Source organism: Hemitrygon akajei, chromosome 11, assembly GCF_048418815.1.
Source record: "Hemitrygon akajei chromosome 11, sHemAka1.3, whole genome shotgun sequence".
NCBI classification, from domain to species: Eukaryota; Metazoa; Chordata; class Chondrichthyes; order Myliobatiformes; family Dasyatidae; genus Hemitrygon; species Hemitrygon akajei.
In genome coordinates, this window is record NC_133134.1 from 131,113,772 (window position 1) to 131,135,442 (window position 21,671).

The window sequence follows — 21,671 nt, forward strand, 5'->3', positions numbered from 1 at the left end:
CTCTTTAGTCTCTGCTTACATGCAGGTAGGAGGAGGACAGCTAAGTGGCCAGATGTTAAAACAAATTTACTGAGCAGTTTTTGCTCTGTGTTTTAGGGACAAGTGTCTTCAGAATAAAAGCAGAAGATCCTGATGAAATAAGCAATGGTAATGGACGAGTTTCATTCTCTATTATATCTCAAGTTCCTAAAATACCTGCAGAAATGTTTGGTATTGATAAAGACAATGGAACCATTTTTCTTCGAAAATGTTTAGACTATGAGGTATGTATTGTATCTGGAGATTTATTCCAAACCTGCTTTGATTACGTCTATAGTCAGCCCAGACACTTGTCACTTACTATGACCTAATGTTTTTAAGTCATTGCTTGTACGGTCTGATTCTTATTTGTGTTCTAGGCCATCAAATCTTATTCATTAATCATTAAAGCAAGAGACAATGGACAAAATGTGTTTTCATCTTCTGCCGAAGTGAAGATCAAAGTGAAGGATTCCAATACCCATCCTCCTATTCTCATTCAGAAAAGTGTAAGTATTTTTAAAGAAACTTTGAGGTGAACATTAAGTACAAGGGATGAAGGGGATGGGGGTTGGGTGGACTTAGCTTATTTCAGATCAAAATGACAATCCAGCTCTGTAGCTCTTCACCTGTGTTTAATTCCTTTGTATTTGGATACTGCTGAGCTGAGATGTGCACGGTAACTTAAATTTGACTACTTTTGAAAAGGCATGTAATATACATAACAATTGGATGCAAGTGTGCATACATGCACATCCTCAATTTGCATAATAGAATACAGAACAGTGCAGTACTGTACAGGCCATTTGGCCCACAGTATGGTGCCAATGCTTTAAGCTTCTCCACAGTCAATATAACTCTTTCCCCTCATGTTGTCCTCCATTTTTCCTTCATCCCTGTGCTTATCTAAGAGTCTCTTAATTCACTGCAAAGTGTCTGCCTCTACCACCACCCTTGGCTGTGTGTTTCACACACCCACCACTCCCTGTGGTTAAAAACCTACTTCTATATCCTGCCCCATATAATTTCCTTCAATCACCTTAAATTTATGCTTCCATATATTGACCTATCTTCCCACCCCCCGTCCCTGGGAGAAGTCTTTGGTTGTCCTTTCAATCTATGACTCTTACCATACAGTACACCTCTAACGTGTCACCTCTCATCTCCCTTTTCTTCAAAGAGAAAAGCCCTAGCTTGCTCAAGGCATCCTTATAAGCTCTGCTGTCTGATCCAGGCAGCATCCTAATAATTCCTCGTTCTTCCTAGAGTGAAATGACCAGAACTTAGCACAATGCTCCAAGTGTGATCAAAGTGGAGTTTTATAGAGCTGCAACATTATCTCACAGCTGTTGAACTCAATCCCCTAATAAAGGCCAATACACCTTATGCCTTCTTTACCACCCTATCAACTTGTGCTGAAATATTGAAGGTTCTATGGATGTGAACCCCAAGATCCTTCTTTTCCTCTACATTCTTAAGAATCCCGCCATTAATCTTGTATTCTGCTTTTAAGTTCACTGTTCCAAGGTGAGTCACTTCACACATTTCCAGATTAAAGTCCATCTGCCACTTCTCTGTCCAGCTGTATTTCTACATTCTATCAATATCCCATTCTAATCTATAACTGGGAGTAGATGTCTGTGCCTTTTCCAAGCTAGCTGCAGTGTACACTCACTGAAGATGGAGAAGTGAGCTTTGAAGATGAGTGATGCACCATCAATAACTCTCGGAGATGGGAGGCGAACGATAGGCTTTTATTAGCACCAAAATGGAGCACAGCATCTCGGAGACGGGGGGGGGGGGGGGGTGGGGAGCAGTGCCTCCAATCGCCTTTATACCGGGGTCTGTGGGAGGAGCCACAGGAGCAGTCAGCAGAGGGGCGTGTCCAGACAGGTATCCATAGTTTACCACAATGAGCAGGTATATAAGTTATCAACATCTTGTTGAAGATGTGAATGAGAACACAGAACTGAGAATAGATATGTGCCTTTGTCACACATGCTTATCTGGCACCTTAATATTCTCCTGTCACATTCAAGAATTTCTGTACACAGGTGTTCCTGCAAAATTGTCTAACATTGTCATATATTACAATTTGTATCAATACAAAAACTGACAGAACTCCATGCCAATGCAAAATTATTTCAAACGAGTACATAATTTGTTTTAAATTGATTTCAAAAATCTTTAATATCATTTGAAATATTGTTTTACAAGTACTTCTCTATTTACAACTTCCTGTCTAATTATTTTGGACTAATATTGTATTGTTTGTAGACGACAGAATTGTAGTTTTCATTAGTTATTGAGTAGAACATTATCAAAAATTCAAATTAACTTTAGATGCAGATGCAAGCAGCAGTTTTAAGAAGTATATACACTCAGTGGCCTCTTTATTGGGCAAAAATAGTTTGTTAATGAGAAAGATCGGAGGAGAATGGCCAGGCTGGTTTTAACTGACAGGAAGGCAACAGTAACTCAAAGAACCACCTGTTACAACAGCAATGTGCAGAAGAACATCTCTGACTGCATAAAATGTTGAACCTTGAAGTGGAGGGGCTACTGCATCACAAGACCACAAACATACATTCAGTGGAGGTACCTAAGAAAGTGGTCACTGAATTTAAATTCTGGTTCATTTATCAAGGAGTAAAGGATATGAATCAAGGAATTTGAGCACTGGAGTCTACAAAATTAAAAAAAAACTTATTTATTTTGGCTTTGGAGTCTAAATGTTTGGTGTATGTTTTTTTTTTCTGTGACCTATCTAATTTTCTTTTCTCTAGGCTGCAGCAGTTATCAATGAGACTGACAAAAACATGGTTGTATTACGAGTAGGTGTTACTGATCAAGACACTCCCAATACACCAGCCTGGAGGGCAAAGTTTAAAATAGTAGAAGGGAATGAAAAAGGAAATTTTAAAATGGAAACTGATCCAGAAACAAATGAGGGTCTACTGAGTCTGATAAAGGTATGATATGGAAACTCTGCTTTAATTTTGCTTGAAGAAAAAATGGGTAAATAGAAATATGTTAGCTTCATTTTTATCATTTCCAATATAAATATTTATAATCTTCAATTTTATATTGCAGCTGGAATGTAAAATTTTCCTTCATTCTTTAATATTATTTATATGCAATTTTTGTTATTATTGAATTAAGTTAATGTTTCTGCCTTATAGATTTGGTGATCAAGTGATCAATATGAGAAATCTGGGGTGAGATTTCTATATCTATGGATTTGATTTTTAGTTCATGTAGCTGAGTTTAAAACTGTATCTATGTACTTGCACTTACCATCATCTAGTCAGGGAAAGAAAACCTCCCAACTTGGTTTCCTTTTCTGTTCCAATTATTCTAAGACCATTTGTAATACTTCAGTTCTTCATGACTAATTTGATCATTCAGAAATGCACAGTCAAATTCAGTCTGCTCTGCTTCCAAAGACTAGCAAACAATGTCAGCCACAGTGCTGAGCTTATGTTGAACATATCTGAATCTGAAATGGTGAGTTGGATTTCAAATAATCTTTAGCTGTTAGAAATTAATGTATTAATGCTGAAAAAAATGCCTATCAACTTTAATAATTGATGTGCAAATAAATATTATTATATGCTAGGACCCAATTACTGAAGCTTTGTAGATTTTGAATGACAAGACACATTGTTGATCAATCATTAAGAAAGCATTTGGAAAGGCTTTCAGTATTTTTAAATAGTGTCAAGTGTAGTTACTAAAATTCATTATCACAACCTCTGGATTAAAAATAATGTTCCCTTTTACTTTTTTAATGTGTTCTGTTGTGTTTCTTTGTTTTGTGACTGCCTGTAAGGAGATGAATCTCAAGGTTGTATACTGTATAGATACTTGGACGTTAAACGTACTTTGTACTTTGAACTTTAAAATTTGAATGTGGTTCTTCCTTGCTTCACGTTTCTGTCAATTCAGAAGTCACATTTAGTTCTACAATCTTGTACAATTTTGTAATCACCAAGGTAAAGATTGGAATTTCCTTCAGAAATCAGTATTATTCAACCGCAGGTAAACATTATCCAAAACAAAAAAAATGACAACTCAGCATGCCTGAACCTTTATTCAGAGCTTTGACAATACACAAGGAACAGTATATAATTGACTGTTGTAGAATACAGAATCCCCTCCAGGTTACGACAAGGTCCGTAAATTGAACTACACACAAATCAGAAATGTAGCTGCATAAACCCAGAATAGAAGATGCCTGCAGCCCTAGAGCAGCCTGCAAAGCCATTCCACTGGCGTCCCAGATGTTGTTCAAAAATGCAGACTGTACATACATTGGGTGTTCATAAGCTGAGTTGGCCACATAAGGAAAAACTCCATAAGGTATTTAATTCAAACTGATGATGTGTTTCTTACTATTGCAGTCTCTGGATTATGAACTTGGTCCTAAAAGGAATCTTAAAATAACTGTGGAGAATGAAGAGCCATTTTTCATATGTCTGGATACAAACCTTATAGAGCCGGAAATGTTATCTGCAGTTATTACTGTGAAGGATGTGAATGACCCCCCAGTGTTTGATCCTCCAACGTTAGTTGTTCATGAGCGTGAAGGTGAAACACCTGGAAAAGTTCTGGGAAAATTCAACGCTTATGATACTGACAAATTTTATAAACATTCCATCAAGTAAGATACTGAAATCGACAGAATAATAATGTGAAACATTGAAACATGCAATTGTTTTGCAATTCTAGATTATTGTTACATTTCTTTGATCATGAAGAGTGAAGTTTTAATTAAGCCTTTGGCATGGTGAGCCAATGCCATAGGATCAGCTGGATAATGTGTAAATATGGTTTTGCTACTACATGAGTAAACTTAAGTAATTTAAATGTAAAAGCAGCAAGTGAAATGAAATACCACATAACCAATGGATTATGAGATAAAAATCTTTTGTTTGTCAACATTTTGTTGAAAATGCTGGCAGAATAATAGAAAATGACAAGGCCCAGTATACAAGTCAAAAATATCAAATAAATTATCTTACTAACATCACCATACATGCTAGTATCTAGCTACAGAAAGTTCGTAAGTGACTGAATCCATTGAAATTATAAACTCGAGAGACCCTGCAGATACTGGAAATCTAGAGCAGCATGCATAACATGCTGGAGGAACTCAACAATCAGGCTGCATCAATGGATGTTCCTCCATCAGCAGTTTCTCTTTTTAGCTTCTCTCTCTTTTCATTGGCATGTGTATGAGACTCACCTATGCTTGCCTTTTTGTCATACATGTGGAACAATCCATTTTTCCAAGCCTACACTGATAACATTCCTCAGGTCTTTGTGTGCTACATTGATAAGTGTATTGGCACTGCTTCCTACAGCCATGCTGAGCTTGTCATTTTCATCAAATTTGCATCCAACTTCCACCCTGCTATTTTGGTCTATCTCTGACACTTCTCCCCCTAATTTCAATCTCTCTGTGATAGGCTATCTAGTGATATCTTTTATAAACCTACCAACTCTCATAGCTATCTTGACTTCCCACCCTGTCACTTATAAAAATGCTACTCAGTTTTTTTTCTTTTTTTTGTAATTTATTTTTTATTGAAGTTCATCATCAAACATTTCCATAAGATGTGTTTCAGATATTGTACATATATATCATATAGTCATATATGACACAAATCTCCCACTTAATATTTATCTGAGGTATACACTTATAGAAAAGAGGAAAGTAGGGAGTGATCCTATTTTTACAACATATTAATTGATTTGTGAGGATAAAATCAGACCTATGAGGTGTTATGTAGTTAAACGATTTTTCCCAGTATGAATCAAATTGTTCCAACTTATGATTAACAGATGTTGGTATCTTCTCCATTTTGTAAATTTCCATTGTAATTTCCATCCATGCATTTAAGGTTGGGCTCTCCTGTGATAACCATTTCCTAGTAAGGTTCTTTTTACCAGCCACCAGCAGTATATTCATTAAATATTTATCTCTTTGCAACCATTCTTGAGATATATACCCAAAATATATGGTCTTACTTTCTAAGGGTATTTCACATTTAAAGATGTCTTATAGGGCATTGCGTATTCCACTCCAACAGTCTTTGATGAAGGGGCATTCCCAGAAAATATGATAGTGATTTGCATTTTGATTTCCACAATATCTCCAGCAAACAGGGAGCTTACTATCATAATGGGATTTCTGAGAGAGTGTAATAAAATATCTTATCAAGTTTTTCCATCCGAACTCCATTTCTGTGAACTGCTACGCTTCCATTGATATCTCCATATTATTGTCCATTCTTCCTCAGATATAATTATCCCTCCATCCTCCAATTTTGTTTTAATGTATGAAGTCGAATGTGTCTTAAGATTTGACAAACCCTAAGAGATGCTTGAAATGATTATACTACCATTATCTGAGTTACATACTTTTCTAAATAGCTCTATCAAACATGCTCTTGCCTTGGTTACATTTTAACCGTCCTATTAACATATTGTTGCATCTGTAAATACCAATGAAAATCTTATTTTTCTAATAAGTGTTTCTCTTTAAACATTTCAAAACTGAACAGTGTTCATTCTTTCATTATATTGCTAAGAACAGTTATTCCTTTAGCTGTCCAGTTCTTAAATCTAGCATCCAGTTTATTCAGCGTAAAATCCGAGTCATATGCACACCACTTAAGAAATGCAACTCTTTTTTTCCATTCATTTTGTCTACATCTGTTCTCAGGGTGAGGCTTTCCATCCTAGAACATCTGAGATGTCCTCCTTGCTTAAAGAACAAGGTTTTCCTTCCACCACCATAGATGCTGCCCTCCTCGCTATCTACCCCATAAGCCTCTGTATCCAGTACTTAATTCTCCATTACTTCCACTATCTACGGTGAGATCCTTCCACTAACCACATCTTTCTGTCTCCCCCCTCCATCCCACTCCCAGGCTCAGCTTTCCATATGGGTCAATATGACTTCCTTGTCCACTCATCCTTCCCCACTCATGTGCCTCCTGGCACTTAACTCTGTAAGCAGCACAGGTGCCACATGTTCCCTTATACCTACCCATCACCACCATTCAGGACTCCAATCAGTCCTTCCAGATGAGATGACAATTCACCTGCAAGACAGTCTGGATCATCTACAGTATCTGGGTTCCTGTTGCACCCTTCTCTACTTCAGCGAGACTTGATATAAATTGGGGTCTGGTTCATTGAGTGCTGCCTGCCACAAACGCAGAGATTTCCCAATGGGCACCTATTTAAATTTGATTTCCTATTTCCATTCTGACATGTTGGTCCATTGCCTCTACTGCCATGATGAGGCCACATTCTGGTCGGAGGGGCAACACCTCATGTTTCGTCTGAGTAACTTCCAAACTGATGGCATGAACATTGATTTCTTTAACATCCAGTAATTTCTCCCCCCACCCCTTCTCTGTTTTTCCATTCCCCAAAATGGCTCACTTCTTTCCCTTTCTCTTCTCCTCAGCTGCTCATCGCCTCCCTCTGATGCTCCTTTTTCCTTACCTTTCATCTATGGTTCACTATTGCCTCATATCAGATTCCTGTTTCTTCTGCCCTTTACCTCTTCCACCTATCATCTTCCAACTTCTTGCTTTTCTCCCTCCCCATTTTCTTGTTTTGGCTTCTGCCCCCTTCCTTTTCAATCTTGATGACGGGTCTTGGCCCAAAATGTTGATTGTGTCATTCCCTTCCGCAGGTGCTGCCTGACATCAGCATTGTGTGTTGCTGAATGTATTGAAAGGCAAAAGCTTTGAAATTCAATGCAATACTTCTCAAAATCACACAAATGATATTTAGTTATTTTTGGGGTGGAACTTGATAGTGATCATTTCTGGGTTGAATTACATTACATGTACTTTGGAAATTTAACCATGTCATGGGCTTCCAAATCAATTGTCATTTGCATACTTTGCCTGGGAAATTATGTCTCATCCTGTCCACAACTGAAGTTGGAAACTTCCAGAAGCAATGGTCCCTCTGTAGTAATGGAAGTTGATCAGATGTGACTGAAGAGGACCTCCAGGTGCTGGGAATGTTGACTCATGCAGGCTTTCTTAATTAGTTGCCAGTTTTCCTCTGGCTCAACATATCCCCCATATAGTGTTTGGATTTCCAACAATGACTGCCTAATCCTGAAGGTTTCTATTCCTTGAATGTTGACATCCATGCTCCCATAAACTATGAAAATGCCATATGTTCCTAGATGTGTTCAAGACTTTCCTTTACACATTCCAGTATTGTCAAGCTGTCCTTCTTCCACCATGGATGAGCTTCCAGCACTCTGGGGCCTGACAATATTGCTACTCTAGTATCGTGGGCCAACACACCAGAACAAATGGCACTCTCATCAGGCTAAGTATGTCACTGCCATGAAGGCCTTAGTGGCAATGGGATAATCACTCAGAGACATACCATCCATCATAAAGAGTGAATTAATTAATTTCTACCAATTATTAGTTCATCATCTCTAAAGTTTTTTTTCCTGAGGAACCTTGATTGAGTAAGTCATGCAGTAAGGTTAAAATATCTTCTCTCACTCATCAGAAAACAAATGGAATGATAGACAGTCAAGCAATTTCTATTCACCACTAACCAATGGCCTTGGAAACAATGAAAAGACCTCGGAGTGATCATGTTTATTGCTGTATAATATCCAGAATTCAGACCTATTAATCCAGAGTCATAAAAAATGTGTGACCATGAAATTGGCCAAATAACGGAAGCAAATGTGTCAGCTTCACATGCTCTGGCCAATGTTTGATTTCAGAGAGATCTCTTGAAATGTCCCAACAAGGCAATTTGTTCAGAGACAATTAGTAACCAGAGTTAAATGTTTGCCAGGGTCAAAAAGAAGTTATTTCTCAGATAATTGAATGCAGTTCAGGAGACTATATAAACTTTCTTAATTTTTAACAATCTGAATTCTTCACTAACCTAGTCTGTCTCTTTTTGTTGGAAAGATATGCTAAAGGTCATGAACCAGCGGAATGGGTGACTGTAGATTCAGAAACTGGTGTTGTCACAGCAGTAAAAGAATTGGATCGAGAATCCCCTTACGTGAATAACAGTGTTTACATATTTACAGTGTATGCAATTGAACTTGGTAAGTCTTTTCTGGATATTATTTATTTACAGCTCACTTGCTTGAATATGAACAAATAGAACATAGACATTGGCATCTGTTTATGCACATTTTTTAATTAGACTATCAACACATGGCAGGCTCTCTCTCAGTTTCTCCATGTTGTTACAAACCATTTATTTCCAAGGAAAATTTGTATTACCATTTCATTTTGGTTTTGATTGCATCTCTTCCTACTCTAGGTGAGAGTGCCATGACAGGAACTGGCACAATGTCTATTATCCTGTCAGACATTAATGATAATCAGCCATATCTGAAAACTGAATATGAAGACATGTGTGATGAGGGAGAAGTCCAATTTATAACTGTTGCAGCAAATGATAAGGACCTAGAGCCCTTCAGTGGTCCCTTTACATTTGAATTGTTGGACAATGAACAAAATATAAAGAAATACTGGAAATTAGGTGAACCGACAGGTATGCATCAATAATGTGTTTTCTTTAAATGTAATAAATGAAAAAATAACTTAAAGCAAAAAAACCTACAAATACTCTACATCTTAGGTAAAAATGTGTGAACTGTCAAATTAATATTTCGATCTTCTAGCAATAATGTTCTGTTGATGAAATATTTACTATGGCAAGCAGTGAAAAGCAAAAAACCATCTTGAGCAATTACACTCTGTCAATCTTCATTGGCTGTATAAGGATGGCATTTAATTGAAAAGTTAACTTTCAAGAGTACAGGAAGGTCTCTCAAAATGAATGCTGGCTATCAGGGGAAAAGGTAGTGAAATAATGAGAGGTTGATACTTGTCATTATTGTCATTATTTTTCCTCTCAGAATATTCATTATATTTGATTTTTTACAACAACTGTGTTGTAATGATAGTGTGCAATGTTATTATCTATAAGTACCCTACTGTTGTTCTCATTTGTTTTGCTAGATACTACTGTTCAGCTCCACAGAATAAGTAACGTTCCCGTTGGAAATTACAGCATACCTTTCAAAATCCGAGATAGGCAAGGAATTTCCAAGGAAAGTTCACTAAATTTACATGTTTGCCATTGCATTGATGGGAAAACATGTCCTGTTCCAAAGCCTGCAACATCCTTCTTGGGCAAGGCTGCAATTGGTCTTCTCCTTGTTGGTTTATTATTTTTAATTTGTAAGTATACCCAAACTCAAAATATCCATATCAGCTATTTTCAGTTGAACATGTTGCATTATTTCATGGTTTGATGCTATTTTGAAAAAGTTATATATTTAAGGATAGGTCAGTACGATTTTATAGAGACATATGAGACTGCAGATAATGGAATCTGGAACAGAAAAAAATAGAGAAGGAGCTCAGCTGGTCACATAGCATCTGTGGGGGAAAAGGAATTGCCAACATTTTAGTTCTCCCCCTTATGTTGCTGAGCCTGCTGAATTCCTCCAGCAGTTTGTTACTTGCTCTAGTAGAATTTAATTTTACATTCAGAGCCACATATTGTTAAAATACTTGAATGCATTCCATTATTAAAAGCAACTTTAACTGATTTTTCAAAAATTTGCGTAGAAAATTTGAAGAAATGAAAAAATGCGGAAAATACTTGGTGTATCATTGAGAGTTTGTTGAGAAAAAGCAGTTAATATTTTAAGACCATTAGACAAAGGAGCAGAAGTCGGCCATTCGGCCCATCAAGTCTGCTCCACCATTTCATCATGAGCTGATCCAATCTCCCCTTTAGTCCCATTCCCCCGCCTTCTCACCATAACCTTTGATGCCCTGACTACTCAGGTACCTATCAATCTCTGCCTTAAATACACCCAATGACCCGGCCTCCAATGCCGCCCGTGGCAACAAATTCCATAGATTCACCACCCTCTGGTTAAAAAAGTGTTTTTGCATCTCTGTCCTGAATGGGCGCCCTGCAATCCTCAAGTCATGTCCTCTCGTACTAGACTCCCCCACCATGGGAAACAACTTTGTCACATCCACTCTGTCCATGCTTTTCAACTTTTGAAATGTTTCTATGAGGTCCCCCCTCATTCTTCTAAACTCCAAGGAGTACAGTCCAAGAGCGGTCAAACGTTCCTTATATGTTAACCCTCTCATTCCCGGAATCATTCTAGTGAATCTTCTCTGAACCCTCTCCAATGTCAGCACATCCTTTCTTAAATAAGGAGCCCAAAACTGCACACAGTATTCCAAGTGAGGTCTTACCAGTGCCTTATAGAGCATCAACATCACATCCCTGCTCCTATACTCTGTTCCTCTAGAAATGAATGGCAACATGGCATTCGCCTTCTTCACTACCGACTCAACCTGGAGGTTAACCTTAAGGGTATCCTGCATGAGAACTCCCAAGTCCCGTTGCATCTCAGAACTTTGAATTCTCTCCCCATTTAAATAATAGTCTGCTCATTTATTTTTTCTACTAAAGTGCATGACCGTACACTTTCCGACACTGTAATTCATTTACCACTTCTTTGCCCATTCCTCCAATCTATCCAAGCCTCTCTGCAGACTCTGTTTCCTCAGCACTACCGGCCCCTCCACCTATTTTTGTATCATCAGCAAACTTAGCCACAAAGCCATCTATTCCATAATCCAAATCGTTGATATATAACGTAAAAAGAAGTGGCCCCAACACAGACCCCTATGGAACACCGCTGGTAACCGGCAGCCAACCTGAACGGGATCCCTTTATTCCCACTCTCTGTTTCCTGCCAATCAACCAACGCTCTATCCACATATGTAACTTTCCTGTAATTCCATGGGCTCTTATCTTGTTTAGCAGCCTCATGTGCGGCACTTTGTCAAAGGCCTTCTGAAAATCCAAATACACAACATCCACTACATCTCCCTTGTCTGGCCTACTTGTAATTTCCTCAAAAAATTGCACTGGGTTTGTCAGGCAGGATATTCCTTTAAGGAAACCATGCTGAGTTCTGCCTCTAGGTACTCCGTAACTTCATCCTTGACAATCGACTCTAACAACTTCCCAACCACTGATGTCAAGCTACCAGGTCTATAATTTCCGTTTTGCTTCCTTGACCCCTTCTTAAATAGCAGAATGACATTTGCAATTTTCCAGTCCTCCGGAACCAGGCCAGAATCTATCGACTTTTGAAAGATCATTGCTAATGCCTCCGCAATCTCCACTGCTACTTCCTTCAGAACACGAGGGTGCATTCCATCTTGTCCAGGAGATTTATCTTCCCTTAGACTATTCAGCTTCCTGAGTACTTTCTCTGTCGTAATTGTGACTGCGCATATTTCTCTTCTCTGATACGCTTGAATGTCCGGTATATTGCTGAAGTCTTCCTCAGTGAAGACTGATGCAAAATACTCGTTCAGTTCCTCTGCCATCTCCTTATCTCCCATTACAATTTCTCCAGCATCATTTTCTATCGGTCCTATATCTAGTCTCACCTGTCCTTTACTCTTTATATACTTGAAAAAGCTTTTAGTATTGTCTTTGATATTATTTGCTAGCTTCCTTTCATAGTTCATCTTTTCCCTCTTAATGACCTTCTTAGTTTCCTTTTGTAAGCTTTTAAAAACTTCCCAATCCTCTGTCCTCCCACTAAGTTTTGCTTCCTTGTATGCCCTCTGCTTTGCTTTTACTTTGGCTTTGACTTCTCTTGTCAGCCACAGTTGCATCCTTTTTCCATTCGAAAATTTATTTTCCTTTGGAATATATCTGTCTTGCACCTTCCTCACTTCTCGCATAAACACCAGCCACTGCTGCTCTGCCATCCTTCCTGCTAGTGTCCCTTTCCAGTCAACCTTGGCCAGTTCCTCTCTCATGCCACTGTAATTTCCTTTACTCCACTGAAATACCGACACATCGGATTTTAGCTTCTCTTTCTCAAATTTCACAGTGAACTCAATCATGTGATCACTGCCTCCTAAGGGTTCCTTCACTTCCATCTCTCTAATCACCTCTGGTTCATTACACAATACCCAATCCAGTACAAACGATTCCCTAGTGGGCTCAACAACAAGCTGTTCTGAAAAGCCATCTTGTAGACATTCTACAAATTCTCTCTCTTGAGATCCAGTGACAACCTGATTTTTCCAATCCACTCACATGTTAAAATCCCCTACAATTATCATAACACTGCCCTTCTGGCAAGCCTTTTCTATTTCCTGTTGTAATTTGCAGTCCACATAACTGCAGCTGTTTCGAGACCTGTAGATATCTGCCATCAGGGTCCTTTTACCCCTGAGATTTCTTAGCTCAACCCATAAAGATTCTGTACCTTCCGATCCTATGTCAACTCTTTCTAATGATTTAATATAATTTCTTACCATTAAAGCCATGCTACCCCCTCTACCTAACTGCCTATCCTTCCGATACACCGTGTATCCTTGGACGTTCAGCTCCCAGAGACATGCGTCCTTTAGCCACGTCTCAGTGATGGCCACAATATCATACCTGCCAATCTATAACTGTACAACAAGATCATCCACCTTATTCCTTATGCTGCGTGCATTTAAGTATAACACCTTAAGTCCAGTATTTGGTACGTTTTGCATTGACTGCACAGCAACTTTATTGCACTGAAACTCATCCCAATGGCTGCAAATTTGCTCCATCACCTGCCTGTCCTTCCTGACATCCTTACTGCTCACTACCTTAGATCTATTTCTGTTTTTCCTCTCCTCCGCTCCATCACTCTGGTTCCAGCAACATCAAACAAGATCAAACAACTTCTATCAGAACCAGAAAAGTGAGAATACTAGCAACTATTAACTTGTAGGGAATTGGAGAAAGCAAAGTGGATGTCAGTGAAAGGTGAAAACCAAGTTTGTCCAGCTAACACAGGTAGTGTTGGTACTGTAGCTGAAGATATTTGCTGACAAAAGTACTGTGGCTGTTGAAGTGAGGTTTGCTCAATAAATTTTCAAGATGAGGAAGAGAAACAGAAGCCATTGAGGATTAGCATCATAAAAGAGACAAATGGAGATCCCATCAGAAATAGGAAAAGAGTATCTTCAAGGCTAAATATTTTCAGCATTTTCTGGTTTTGTTTTAGATTCTCAGCATCTTAAGTTGTTTGGTGAGGAAATTGGATTAGAATTATTTATAAATAATTTGGTTGTAAAGCTCAGTTATTGAATGTTTGTGAGACAAATAGCTGAATTTCCATAGACATTGGATCATTGGCTATTGGTATATTGATAAACCCTGGTAAATGATGGGGACAGGAAGTGCCAAGCTTTTACTGTCGAGGAAGAAATCTGCATCCCATTTTGCAAGGAAAAGAGTATTTGCCCCACTCAAGGCAAAACCATTGAGCATTATGATGGCATCTCCCTTCAGAGGAACTTCTGCTTCAGTGGAATTAGAACTAACGCTAGCCAACAGCAAATACCATTTGTTCCTGATTTGCATGTTGTGAGAAAGTTTGTTAAATAAAACTATGATACAACCTGTTTATGCAATTAAACCTCCAGCTAAAAACACACAGCAGGTCAGAAGAGAAATGGAATTAATGCTTCACGTCAAAGATCATCTGGCAGAAATACGAGAGTGAAAAACAAGTTAGTTTTAGCTTACAGTGAAGGTGGGGAAGAGTAATCACTTCTGATAAGGCAAGGCCAGATGATCTTGACATTAATGGAGACATGGCAACTCTTCACCTAAATAAAAAATTGAGATAAGGAGCACTTACAGGTCACATCAATATACTTTCTGGCCACGGAAGTTCCTAAATAGCTGTCATTAATGCCAGAAATACAGCAAGGCATTTATTAGCATTGAGACCCTATAAACGGCAAGAGTGAAATTATCAAGAAATCTGTGTTTGGCATGATGCTTGATGGATGAATATTGTCCGGGACACTAGGGAAGACATAGTGCCGTGAATTTCCATCTGAGAGAGCAATAGGGGAGCAGGTTTAAAATCCTGTCTGCCAATGCAGCAATTCCTCAGTAATAATGGAAAGTTAAAAAAAAATGTGTGGATGGGAGTCAAGGTCTGGTGAGAGTTTGGGAAGATGGGTAGTGAGGGTTTAGTGTCTAGCCTGTTGAGCAAAGTAATATCTTTTTTGAGGTAAGCTTTGCTGGAAACTACGCTAGTTTTGTTAAAGGAGAGCAGTATTCACACTCAAATGAAATGCAGAAATTTCTGCCTAAGGGAAGACTTTCAACACTTCAAACATTTAAATTACGTAATAGCTTTACTAGCAGGTTTTCACAATGCATGGAATTTACCTTGATTTATGCTGTCAAACAGAATAGGGAGTTTTACTGAACTTCATTCTTATGGAAAGTAAGATAATAAATTTTGGATTTATGCTTCTATTTACCATAAGTTGGAATGAGTGCAAATACTGCCTTAGATCTGAACAAAATATCGTCTCTGAAAATGCTCAATGAAGCTGTATGTTTTACATTACATATTTTAAGCACTTAAAAAGTTAGGTACATCAACAATAAAAAAAAGTTCAATTCAGATCTTTTGTTCTTGAGGTAAGCTCTATCCATCTAATAAACAAGGAAGTGTGTATTCCAACAATGTACTACAGGAAGTAAACAGCCAATTGACCAAAATATTACAAGATATAGGAGCAAAAGTAGGCCATTCGGCCCATTGAGTCTGTTCCACCATTCAGTCATGGGCTGATCCAATTCTTCCAGTCAACCCCACTCCCCTGCTTTCTCCCCATACTCTTTGATGCCCTGGCTTATCAAGAACCTATCTATCTCTGCCTTAACTGCACCCAATGACTTGACCTCCACAGCTGCTCATGGCAACAAGTTCCACAGATTTATCCCTCTCTGACTGAAGTAATTTCTCTACATCTCAGTTCTAAATGGACGTCTTTCAATCCTGAAGTTGGACCCTCTTGTTCCAGACTCCCCTACCATGGAAAATAACTTTGCCATATCTAATCTGTTCAGGCCTTTTAACATTCGGAATGTTTCTGTGACATCCCCCCTCATTCTCCTGAACTGCAAGGAGCACAGCTCAAGAGCTGCTAGACGTTCCCCATATGGTAAACTTTTCATTCCTGGAATCATTCTCATGAATCTTCTCTAAACCCTCTCTAATGTCAGTATACCCATTCTAAAATAAGGAGCCCAAAACTGCATACAACTTCCCAACCACTAATGTCAGGCTAACAGGTCTATCATTTCCTTTCTGCTGCCTCCCATCCTTCCTAAATAGTGGAGTAACATTTGCAATTTTCCAGTCATCCAGTTCAGTTCCAGAATATATTGATTCTTGAAAGATCATTGTTAATGCCTCCGCAATCTCTCCAGCTACTTCCTTCAGAACCCGAAGGTGCATTCCATCAGGTCCAGGAGATTTATCCACCCTCAGACCATTAAGCTTCCTGAACATTTTCACAGTCGTAATTTTCGCTGCACATACTTCACCTCCCTGACACTCTTGAATGTCTGGTATACTGCAGATGTCTTCCATTGTGAAGACTGATGCAAAATATGCATTCAGTCCTTCTGCCATCTCTGCATCTCTCATTACAATATCTCCAGTGTCATTTTCTATTGGTCCTATATCTACCCTCAACTCCCTTTTACCCTTTATATACTTAAAAAAACTTTGAGTATCTTTTTTGATATTAGTCGCTTGCTTCCTTTCATAATTCATCTTTTCCTTCCTAATGACCTTTTTAATTTCCTTCTGCAAGTTTTTATTAGCTTCCAAATCCTCTATCTTCCCACCAGCTTTGGCTTTCTTGTATGCCCTCTCTTTTGCTTTTACTTTGGCTTTGACTTCACTTGTCAGCCACAGTAGTGTCCTTCTTCCATTCAAAAATTTCTTCTTATTTGGAATATGTCTGTCTTGCACTTCCCTCATTTTTTGCCGAAATTCCAGCTATTGCTGCTCTGCTGTCCTTCCTGCTAGTGTCCCTTTCCAGTCAACTTCGACCAGTTCCCCTCTCATGCCGTTGTAATTTCCTTTTATTCCACTGAAATACTGACACATTGGCGTTCAGTTTCTCCTTCTCAAATTTCAAAGTGAACTCAATCATATTGTGATCACTGTTTCCTAAGGGTTCCTTAACCTTAAGCTCTCTTATTACCTCTGGATCATTGCACCAACACCCATTCCAGCACAGATGATCCCCTAGTAGGTTCAACAACAAACTGATCTGAAAAGTCATCCCTTAGACATTTTACAAATTCTCTCTCTTGAGGTGCAGTACTAGCTTGGTTTTCCCAATCCACTTTCATGTTAAAATCTCCAACGATAATCATGACACTGTGCTTCTGACATGCCTCTTCCATCTCCTGCAGTAATTTGTAATCCACATCCTGGTTGCTGTTTGGAGGCCCATATACAACTGCCATTAGGGTCCTTTTACAAGCTGAATTTCCATTCCCCATATTCAAAAAAATACTGATTGTTTTAACATCGCAAACACAAGGAAATCTGCAGATGCTGGAAATTCAAGCAACACACACAAAATGCTGGTGGAACGCAGTAGGCCAGGCAGCAGCTATAGGAAGAAGTACAGTCGATGTTTTGGGCTGAGACCCTACATCAAGTCCCGAAACGTTGACTGTACTTCTTCCTATAGATGCTGCCTGGTCTGCTGCATTCCACCAGCATTTTGTATGTGTTGATTGTTTTAACGTACTCTTTCTGTTACAATACATTCCATTTGATTACGGAACAAAGTTCTTTGTTGTAGTTTACACCTTAAAATATTTGAATGTGCTTTATCATGCTACTGTTATTCTATTGTTAAATATAGAACATAGAATGTTAACAGGTACAGCACAGGATCAGACCATTCAGGCCCACAATGTTGTGCTGAACCAGCTGAAAGCCAAATCAAAAACACCCAAACACTAATCCCTCCTACCTATACCATGTCCATATCCCTCCATCTTCCTTAAATACATGTGACTTTCCAAACATCTCTTAAAAAGCCTCTAATGTATTTGCATCCATAACTTCACCAGGCAGTGCATTCCAGGCATCCACCACTCTCTGAGTAAAAAAGTTACCCCTCCAATCCACCTTGAACTTGCCCCCTCTCATCTTCAATTATTGTTTGCCTCTCATAATCTTATAAACCTCTATCAAATCTCTTCTCTGATTCTGATGGGCCAGAAAGAACAGCACAAGTTTGTCCAATCTGTTGTGATAGCACATTCCTCTGAACTAGGCAACATCCTGGTAAACCTCTTCTGCACCCTCTCCAAAGCCTCAATAGCCTTTCAACTGTGGGGCAACTAGAACTGTACGCAATACTCCAGATTTGGCCCAACCAGAATTTTATATACTTGCTGCATAACCTCCTGACTTTTCAACTTAATGCCTCGACTGATAACAGCAAATATTCAATAAGCCTTCTAATCACCTTATCAACCCGTGTAGCCACTTTCAAGCAGCTATGAATTTCAATCCCAAGATCTCTCTGCTCAGCAAAACTGTTAAGGATCTTGTTGTTAACAATGTATTGTCTCCTTGAACTTGCCCTACCGGGGTGCAACACTCACATTTATCTCGGTTTAAATCCATCCGCCATTTCTCATCCCATCTGCAACTGATCTATGTTGTGCTGTATCCTTTGCCAGTCATCTACACTATCCAAAACTCCACCAATCTTGGTGTCATCTACAAATTTACTAACCCACCCATCTACATTTTCATCCAGGTCATTTATATACATTACAAACAGCAGAGGTCCCAGCACCGATCCCTGTAGAACTCCACTAATTACAGACCTCCAACTCAAATAAGTACGTTCAACCACTTAGGCATCTGTTAGTCTTGTGAGACCATGGATTTGCGCCTTGGAAGGTTTCCAGGGTGCAAACCTGGGCAGGGTTGTATGGGAGACCGGTAGTTGCCCAAGCTGCAAGCCTTCCCCTTCTCTGCCACTGATGTTGTCCAAGGGAAGGGCACTAGGACCCAAGCAGGTTGACATTGGTGTCGTCGCAGAGCAATGTGTTGTTAAGTGTCTTGCTCAAGGACTCAGCACGCTGCCTCAGCTGAGGCTCAAACCAGTGACCTTCAGATTACTAGTCTGATGCCTTATCCACTAGGCCACAAGCCAACACAACCACTACCCTCTGTCTTTTATGCAGACACCGGTTCTGAATCTCCTTATCCCTCCTTATCCCTTTCCTTGGCAATATGGAATACTCATTAAGTACCTCACTCATGTTCTCTGTATTCAAGCAAATGTTACTCCCTTTACCTTTGAGTGGTCTCACACTCTCCCTAGTTATCCTCTTGCTTTTGCTGTATGCATGGAATGCCCTGGGATTCACCTCGGTCCTAATTGCCAAAGATTTTTCAGAGCCCCTCCTGTCTTTCCTAATTCCCTTCTTTAGTTCATTTCTGGCTTGCTTATATTCCTCATGTGTGTCCTTCTTTCTACCAGGAACCTTTTATGTACTCCGTGCAATAGATATTTAAAGTTGTAAGTTGGTTCAGTATTGCCACGTGTACTGAGATACTGGGGAAAAATTGTGTTACACCCCCATCCATTCAGACTATTTCACCACATCTGTACATAGAGGCAGTATAAAGGGATATAAATAACAGAATGCAAAATAAAGTGTTACGGTTACAATGAAAGTGCAGTGAAGGTTGACAATAAGATACAAGGCCATGATGAGGTGGATTGTGAAGACAAGATTAAATCTTATCGTACTAGAGAAACATGCTTATAATGTGGGATAGAAGCTGTCCTTGAACCTGGTGGTGTATACTTCCATGTTTTTGTATCTTTTACCCATTGGGAGATGGAAAGAATAAAGAATGTAAGTAAATGTAACTTCTTAATGAAAATCATAAAAGAACCTACAGATGCTGGATATCTAAAACAAGCTAAAATAATCAAAGATATATCAAATAAAGCAAGTCAGTCTGCATCTGAAGCAGAAAAGCAAAGCAAATGCATCAGGTCAAAGATCAAAGTTAGAAGTGGAAAGGAGAGACAAGTTTATTAAGCTTCAGGGAGTTCAGAGGAGTCCAATGAAGAACTGATGTGGTAGGCAATTAAAGCTCAGGGATCCTCCAGCAGGCATTCTGTAAGGTGATTACTCAATTTGCGTTTTGTTTCTTCCATGCAGGGGAGAAAACATTGTGAATGTTACAGTAAATGCTGTGTTGCCTTTATGGCATTTGTTTAGTTTATTATATTTTCGCTTTAGTAATTCGTTTGTTATCATTTTCTAGTTAAAGTTAAGATGTTTAAAGTAAATTCGTTGTCTGTGATATATCGCGGCATGCGATGACGTCACACCCGGTTTCGCCGCGTCTTGTGGGAAAATACCGGTTTGGAGAAACGGGAAGGAGGGGGCTCACATGTGCAGGATCAGCGCAAGAAAAGTTTTCTTTCTATGCACTAGAAACATTAGTGAAGCAACGCCGTAAGTTCATGAGATAATCGATATGTTGAATTAAAAACGTTAACGCTGATTCTGTTAAAAGTAATGACGGTTGATAAGGTTTATGTTTTTGTTATTTAAAGAGTTGCGGATAGTTTGTGTTGAAGTGTATTTAAAGCAGTCAATGGCGTAGGTAGATTCTGACTGTATGTTGCACTTTAATGTAATGTAGTTGTAGTTTTACTTTTGCAAGTATTTACGATGTAAATGTGATATCAAGAAGGAAACAAATACTGTATACATTTTGTATTGTTTTATCAACAGTTTTCACCATACGTTAATGTGGAAGAGTGAACAGTAAACGGTTAATCTTACTGTGATCCTGTTTTCATTGACGACGGTTTACCTCGGTGTTTAGTTCAGAGTTCTCTTACACCTGAGCGAGAACACTACAGTGAAAAGGCGACATTATCAGGTGTTTCAAGTGCTGCAATGACAACTCGATCCAGCATCAAGTCGTTGCCATCCAGCGACAGGGGCAGTAGGGCATCATCAAGTAAGACCGCCCATGCAAGAGCTAAGGCAGAAGCCGCCAAGGTGCGAGCGTTGTACGCCGAACAAGAAGCAAAATTGAAAAAGGAAGCGGCTGCCAGAGAAGCCAAAAACCAGTTGGAAAGGGTAAGGATAGAGTCAGAGTTAGAAGTGCTGACACTACACTGAGAAGCAGAAGCTGTCAGGGTGGAAGCAGAGTTAATAGAAAATGCTGAAGAAATGCATGATCTGGTTGACGTAAAATCTACTTCAGAAAAGATCAGATTGGAACGCACAAGCGACTATGTCTGATCTCAAATAGACTTGAAGATTCGGTCTTCCTCTCCATACTTATACGCTAACGCCTCATTTCATGAGGAGTCTCAGAGAGGCCCAATTGCATCACATCCATCCGAGGAAGACAACTTACCCTCGCAACTCCACAATGAATTCAAGAATGAAAGAGCTGATGACAAATACTTCTCGACACCAAACTTATCAGATTTGGTGAGAAGAGAGGCAAAGGCTGAATTCAGAACAGCAAATTCCATAACAGATGTACGCACTCAGTCATATACCCGCCGACATATTCCCCCAGCCCGCATGCCACTTGCAGTTGAACCCATGGCACAGTATTTAGCACGACGAGATCTCGTCACTTCAGGACTATACCAGTTTGACGATAAACCTGAAAATTACCATGC

The 21,671-nt window shown here is 39.2% G+C and overlaps 1 protein-coding gene across 1 annotated transcript in view; it reads left to right on the forward strand.

Annotated features, from left to right (window-relative positions):
- Positions 1 to 21,671, forward strand: part of LOC140736016 (cadherin-like protein 26) — a 65,900-nt gene that overhangs the window by 20,395 nt on the left and 23,834 nt on the right. The window contains exons 6-12 of the mRNA XM_073061695.1: positions 97 to 263; positions 399 to 527; positions 2,805 to 2,990; positions 4,422 to 4,681; positions 8,997 to 9,139; positions 9,361 to 9,594; positions 10,065 to 10,286. Of these exons, the coding sequence (XP_072917796.1) occupies positions 97 to 263; positions 399 to 527; positions 2,805 to 2,990; positions 4,422 to 4,681; positions 8,997 to 9,139; positions 9,361 to 9,594; positions 10,065 to 10,286 (1,341 nt within the window). The remainder of the gene's footprint in view (positions 1 to 96; positions 264 to 398; positions 528 to 2,804; positions 2,991 to 4,421; positions 4,682 to 8,996; positions 9,140 to 9,360; positions 9,595 to 10,064; positions 10,287 to 21,671) is intronic.